Raw genomic sequence first — 7,249 nt, forward strand, 5'->3', positions numbered from 1 at the left:
GGGACTAAAGGTAACTTTCCAACCCCCGGCGCAGCCACAGCCTAGGAGTAGACCTTTACTCCCGGTTGGAGCCACCAACCGGGAGTAAAAGTCTACCTTTAGTCCCGGTTGGTGGTTCCAACCGGGACTAAAGGTCCCTGCCACCTCTGTCTGGCGCAGTAGCCATTGGGCAGGGACCTTTAGTCCCGGTTGGAGCCACCAACCGGGACTAAAGGTCTCTCTAGTCCCGGGCGCAAAAAATGCCGGGACTAGAGCCCATTTTGGTCGAGGATCAATGGTCTGTTCTCTACTAGTGATCGCTGCTGCAGCGATGCTTCTCCGCGGTGTTCCTGAGCCGTCGACCCTCAGGAACGGGCAGTCTACCGGAACCTCCGGATTCTAGTTGAGGCCGCCGCCGTCCAACAGGCAGAAAGCTCCGCATCGCGACTCTGACCCTCACCCTCTCTCCCCACCGGGGGGACGGGGACGCACCAGCCAGATCGATCTGTTCGCTCACCGCCGCAGCGAGCAGGCTCGGCTCGGAGAGTGGCAGTCGCGCCACGGTCCAACCAGGCGCCTGCTCCACATCGACCGCACCAGGACGCTCATAGCGTCGCTGGCAACCGTCGTCGAGCCCAACATGGTAACGACGTCCGCCATACGACAGCAGGCGACATGGACCCTAGCCGAATCATTGAGGGAAGCGGAGAAACGTGCCCTAGGCGCGATCGCCGGCCAGATGACCGGAGCCCCAGCCCTGAGGGCCCAGGGCCACGGGCCTTCAGCCCGCGCATCCGGAGAGCGCCGTTTCCGCAGCGTTTTCGGCCTCCCACCAACATCACAAAATACACCGGGGAGACAAACCCAGACATTTGGCTTGAAGACTTCTGGCTCGCCTGTCGAGCTGGAGGAGTGGATGATGACTTTTTCATCATCCAATAGCTTCCCATTTGCGTAGGGGAGCATGTTCGGGCATGGCTTGAATTCCTTCCACACGACAGTATCCGCGACTGGACGGACCTCAAGAGGGTCTTCGTCGGGAATTTCCAGGGGACGTACGTCTGCCCGGGAAACTCCTAGGACCTCAAGAGCTGCCAGCAGGAGCCCGGCGAATCCCTTTGGGATTACATTTGTAGCTTTTCCCAACATTGTAACTCCCTCCCTGATGTTGTCGACATAGACGTCATCAGCGCCTTCCTCTCCGGGACAAACTGCGAGTCCATGATCCACAAGCTTGGCTACCTAAAACCCCGCACCACCCACGATCTACTCGACGTCACCACCAACCATGCCTCTGGCGAGGAGGTAGTCAGAGCAGTCTTCGGTGGGGGCCGGGACAAAGGCAAGCCCAAGCGCGTGGATCCGAACGAAGGCCCCTCCACTCAGAGGGGCAAAAAGAACAGGAAGGATCGGCGCTGGACGAACGATACCGCATTGATCGCCGCAGCTGATCACACACCTAGGCAGCCCCAACAGGGACTGCCTGACCACTTCAACAAACTCATGGATGGTCTGTGCCCCAATCACGCCTATCCCGTCAAACACCTCTCCAAGGAGTGCGAGCTCCTCAAACATTTCCTCCGATAGGCCGGTGCGCCAAAGGAGGGGGATGGTAAGGAGCCAGCAGTTAGGAGGGGTGGCGCGGCAGGCAAGGACAGGGACGGTTTTGCTAAACCCGATGAGTGCATCATGATCTTCGGTAGATCCGACACCATCTGGTCCAAACGCCAGCACAGGGTACGCTACAGGGAGGCATGCATCGCCGAAACGGCCGTCCCCTCTTTTCTTAGCTAGTCAGAATCCCCAATCACCTTTGATCAGAGGGACCATCCCTCCTACGTCGCGAGACCAGGACGTTACCCACTCGTCGTTGACCCCATTGTCCACAAGAAGCGTCTCACCAAGGTGCTAATGGATGGGGCAGCGGTCTCAACATCCTGTACGTCGACACCCTCGATGCCATGCGCATCCCCCGATCAGAGCTCCGCCCGGTGGGCTCCCCCTTCCATGGGGTAATCCCAGGAGCGCAGGCATACCCGCTCAGACAGATCGATCTGCCCGTCACATTCAGTAGCCGAGCCAACTTCCGCTCGGAGGTCCTCACCTTCGAAGTTGTAGACTTTCCGGGGTCCTACCACGCTATTTTGGGGCGGCCATGCTACGCAAGATTCAAGGCGATCCCCAACTACACCTACCTCAAGCTGAAGATGCCGGGACCAAACGGTATCATCACAGTGAGTAGCACCTTTTCACACGCCTTCGAGTGTGACCGCGAGCACTACGAGCTCGCCACCGCGGTCATCAACTCATCCGAGCTCCTACAGCTCGGGGAGTCGTCAACCCCTGTAGTCCTAGACTACAACAAACCAACCTCCTCCATGGCCTTCCGCCCGCTCGAGGAAACCAAGGCGGTGGGTGTCGATCCCACCAACCCAACCAAGACAGTCCGGGTCGGGACCCAGCTTTTGGCCAAATAGGAAAGCGAGCTCGTCGACTTCCTGCGCGACAACCGTGATGTCTTCGCATGGCAGCCGTCTGACATGCCAGGGATACCTCAGGAGGTCACCGAGCATGCACTACGCCTTACCCCGGGCTCTAAACCCGCCAAACAACGCCTACGTCGCTTCGACGACGAAAGGCGTAGGGCCATAGGCGAGGAAATCACCAAACTCCTGGCAACCGGGTTCATCAGGGAGGTCTTCCATTTTGACTGGCTTGCCAATCCCGTCCTGGTCAGAAAAAAGACCGGGAAGTGGAGAATGTGCGTCGATTATACTGGACTCAACAAAGCATGCCCAAAGGATCATTTCCCATTACCACGCATAGACCAGATAATTGACTATGAAATCCTCTCCTTTCTGGATGCCTACTCAGGCTATCACCAGATCGCGATGAAAGAGTCCGATCAGCTCGCAACCTCCTTCATCACCCCGTATGGTTTGTACTGCTACGTAACCATACCTTTTGGCCTGAAGAACACTGGCGCCACCTACCAAAGGTGCATGCAGTAATGCTTCGCCGACCAAATCGACCAGCTTGACCAACCCGATCAGGCCGAGTAGCCAAAACCAACGATCGCTGTCTATGTTGATGACATAGTGGTCAAAACGGCCCAAGCTTGCGACCTGGTCACAAACTTGGCCGCGATGTTCGCGAACCTCCGAAGGTTCAACATCAAGCTGAATCCCGAAAAGTGTGTTTTCGGGGTTCCAAAGGGGAAATTGCTGGGATACATTGTATCCGAGCGCGACATCGAGGCCAACCCCGAAAAGATCATGGCCATCTCCAACATGGGCCCCATACGCAACATCAAGGGCATGTAGAGACTCACCGGTTGCCTGCCTGCCTTAAGCCGCTTCATCTCCTGGCTCGGTGAACGGGGGATGTCGCTCTACAAGCTCCTCAAAAAGACGGGCGCCTTCGTCTGGACTAAGGAAGCCTAGCAGGCTCTCGAAAGCCTCAAAACGTTCATAACGTCGGCCCCAATCCTCATTGCTCCCAAGCGGGGAGAACCCCTCCTCCTCTACATCGCGGCAAGTAACCATGTGGTGAGCGTCGCCCTGGTCGTAGAGAGGGAGGAACCAGGACACTAGCTCAAAGTGCAGCGACCTGTATACTTCATCAGAGAAGTGCTTATCGACCCCAAGGTCTGGTACCCCCAGGTGTAGAAACTCCTATACGCCGTGTTAATGGCTGCCAGGAAGCTCCTACACTACTTCACCGACCACGAAGTCACAATCGTCACTTCATACCCACTCGGAGACATCATCCGCAATCGTGACGCCGCGGGACGAATCTCTAAGTGGGCCCTTCAACTCATGGGCCATGACATCAGGTATACCACTCGCACCGCGATTAAGTCTTAGGCTCTCACGGACTTTGTCGCTGAATGGATAGAGGTCCAACTACCGGCCCAGGATGTCTCCCACGAATACTGGACAATGTACTTCGATGGGTCCGTAATGGCGCCCAGCTCAGGGGCTAGAGTGGTTCTGATCTCCCCAGATGGGAGTAGGCTCCGCTACGCCATCCGCCTCCACTTTTTAGCTTCAAACAACGCCATAGAATACGAGGCCCTTATCAACGGACTACACATCGCCATTGAGCTCGGCGCTACGCGACTCTATGTCCGCGGCGACTCAGAACTAGTCATTGATCAGGTCATGAAGGAATCCTCCTGCAAAAGCCCCCTCATGACAGCATACTGCCAAGAGGTGCGTAAGCTTGAGGACAAATTCCAGGGAATCGAACTGCATCACGTCCCTCGAAGGGACAACGCCGCCGCCGATTTCCTCGCAAAACTGGCCGCCAGGTGAGATCCGCCCCCGAGCGGAGTCTTCGTCAACGACACCCAAGAGCCGTCCGCCCGCATCCTAGAAGGTCTGACCCAGACACACCCCAACAGCCAGCCGGCGCTCGGGGGCTCTGACCCTAGTACCTCTATAACGACGTCACCCGCGGACGTCGCTGTATTGGCACCCGATCAAACCGATTGGCGAGCACCGCTACTCGCCTACCTCCTCGAGGAGGTTCTCCCACCTGAAAGAACTGAATCCCGACAAATCGCTTGATGCGCCAAGACCTTTGTCGTGCTCGATAACGAACTCTACAAACAGAGTCCATCAGGAGTACTCATGAAGTGCGTCCTCGCCAGCCGAGGAAAACAGATCCTCCTCGAGGTCCATTCCGGGATCTGCGGGCATCATGCGGCCCCAAGGTCCCTGGTTAGAAAAACCTTTTGCCAAGGTTTTTACTAGCCCACCACACTACGAGATGCAGAGGAGGTCGTCCACAGGTGCGAAGGATGCCAGTTCTACGCTCGGCAAACCCATTTGCCAGCACAAGAGCTCTAAACCATCCCAATCGCCTGGCCATTCGTGGTCTAGGGCCTCGACATGGTAGGACCTCTCAAGAAAGGTCCAGACGGTTTTACTCACCTACTTGTAGCAGTCGACAAATTTACCAAATGGATAGAGGCCAAGCCCATCACCAATCTCCGCTCGGAAGAGGCGGTCAAATTCTTCCTTGACATCATCTACCGATTCGGCGTTCCTAACTGTATCATCACTGACCACGGGACTAACTTCATCGAGAAGAAGTTCCAAGACTTCAGCAATGGATACGACATCAGAATCGATTGGGCTTCGGTCGGACATCCATGAACTAACGGTCAGGTCGAACGTGCCAACGGCATGGTCCTCCAAGGACTCAAAACGCGCATCTTCGACCGACTCAACAAACACGCCGGGCGATGGGTTGCAGAGGTCCCAGCGATCCTCTGGAGCCTAAGAATGACCCTAAACCGATCCACGTGATTCACACCTTTCTTCCTGGCCTACGGAGCGGAAGCTGTGTTGCCCTCCGACCTCGACCACGGCGCACCGAGAGTAAAAGCTTTCGACCGAGACCGAGCCGTGGCAGCTCAACAAGACGTAGTCGACCTGTTCGAAGAGGCCCGCGAGACAACTGTCATCCGCTCCGCTTGCTATCAATAGACCCTCCGCAGGTACCACGAAAGGAAGATCAGAGGAAGGATTCTCAAAGTCGGTGATCTCATGCTACGAAGGACCCAATCAACAAAGGAAAAACACAAGCTTTCTCCACCCTGGGAAGGACCCTATATGGTAACCGAAGTAATCCGACCGGGCACCTACCGGCTGGAGGACAACAACGGCAATGTTCTCAACAACACTTGGAACATTGAACAGCTACGTCGTTTTTCCCTTAAGAGCGCCCCCGCCCGAACGCTTTCAACCTGGGTCGCTCGGGGGCTCCATAAATATACAAATATTGAGTACTACCTCTCTGTTTTGTTTACTGCTGTATGGAAAATTCCTTCCTACCCTAATGGAAGGGTAGTTTGTTCTTTTGTTTTACCTTATGTAACTTTGCCTTAGAACATTCCGACTGATCGCACCCCGCCTTTTCCTATGGCTACAACCGACCGAGACTCGCGGGCCACTCCTCGGGCTCGCAAAGTTGCGACCTACAGAACAAATGGGCAGGTACGAAATAGAAAGAAATTTAAAACAAAATTATGCTAAGGAGAAACTAAGGAACGGAAAGGAACAAGCTTCCCCGAACAGAATGACTCCATCATAGAAAACAAAATACCATTATAACTGTTAAGCACACGAACGTTTTATACGGGGGCTTCCCCCACAAATTTAAAACTATCCGCTTCCACTAAACTACTATTATTTTTACATACTACTGGGGTGGCCTGGTGGCATCCGATGATGGTGCAACCGATGAAGGCTTGAGCTGCTCACTTCCCGATGACGCGGCATCTGACTCGGCCAAGACCGGGGCAACATTCACCTTCAATCCGACATCACGCTCCGGGTCTGCGAAAGGATCCGCAAGTCCTCCCCCTCGCTCACTCTTCCTCTCACTTAGGAACCACCACAGCGTACAGGCACTATCGGTGAGAAAGAAGAAGGAAGAGCGAGGAATCTTCACCAGAAGAGACCACCAGACCTCCCTGAGTCAATCGAGTCACCCAGGAGAGATCAACCGGCCTCCTGAGTCGATCGATTCACTCAGGATAAGCACCTGAGATACAGGTAGGAAGCGAAGGGGCGCCCCATGCAGGCCATGCCGACTCCGTCTCGAATGATGAGCACGGGTCCCGGTCGGACATTTCCGACTGAAGCTCTCCGAACCCCGTCTCTCAGGTCATCAAGGTAAGCATGTGTTCATTAAATACAAAACTATTCACACAAGAGCTAACCCACGATTGACAAGCGCAGGTCTCGGATGGGCGTTTCCGACTGGAGCTCTTCGAACCCCGTCGCTCCAGTCTTCAAGGTAAAACACTATCAAAGCCCCTCTATTTCAATTTAAAGCATTCATACATCCATACGCGCATTCATCTCATACGCCTGAACCCCCCGGACGGTTAGGGCATGAACCGCCCGGGGGCTCGGAACTAAGCATCGCATGTGCAGCGAAATGCACCAAAACGCTCCGTGTTGCGCCACGAAGCGGTGGCTTGCCTCATTCGACATGAGCAACCAAACAGAGCTAGGGGAGAAAACCATAGATGAGCCCCGTGCGGCCTTCGCCTGGTCTGGCAAACTGGGTCATCTCAACCTTCTCGTTCGATCCTGAACCCAGCAAGCCCACAGAATCTCCATCGAGGGGAGGCCATCAGGCCACATGGGTCGGTCTATGGAATGACCTAGGCATCTGCCGGGCTGCAGGTAAAGGAGTAGTGGAATGCCACAAGAGGGCTATGCCGACCCCGTCACGAACGACGGACCCGGAT

At 55.3% G+C, this 7,249-nt stretch overlaps 1 protein-coding gene across 1 annotated transcript; it reads left to right on the forward strand.

Annotated features, from left to right (window-relative positions):
• Positions 1 to 1,940: 1,940 nt before the first annotated feature.
• On the forward strand, positions 1,941 to 2,456 carry LOC136481170 (uncharacterized). Its single transcript, XM_066478525.1, has one exon. The coding sequence runs from the start codon at positions 1,941 to 1,943 to the stop codon at positions 2,454 to 2,456; it is 516 nt and encodes a 171-aa protein (XP_066334622.1).
• Positions 2,457 to 7,249: the final 4,793 nt, after the last annotated feature.

Source organism: Miscanthus floridulus, chromosome 9 (genome assembly GCF_019320115.1).
Source record: "Miscanthus floridulus cultivar M001 chromosome 9, ASM1932011v1, whole genome shotgun sequence".
NCBI classification, from domain to species: domain Eukaryota; kingdom Viridiplantae; phylum Streptophyta; class Magnoliopsida; order Poales; family Poaceae; genus Miscanthus; species Miscanthus floridulus.

Excerpts from the sequence above, each read along its gene's own strand:
- LOC136481170 (XM_066478525.1), top strand. The coding sequence starts at position 1,941 with ATGCGCATCCCCCGATCAGAGCTCCGCCCGGTGGGCTCCCCCTTCCAT.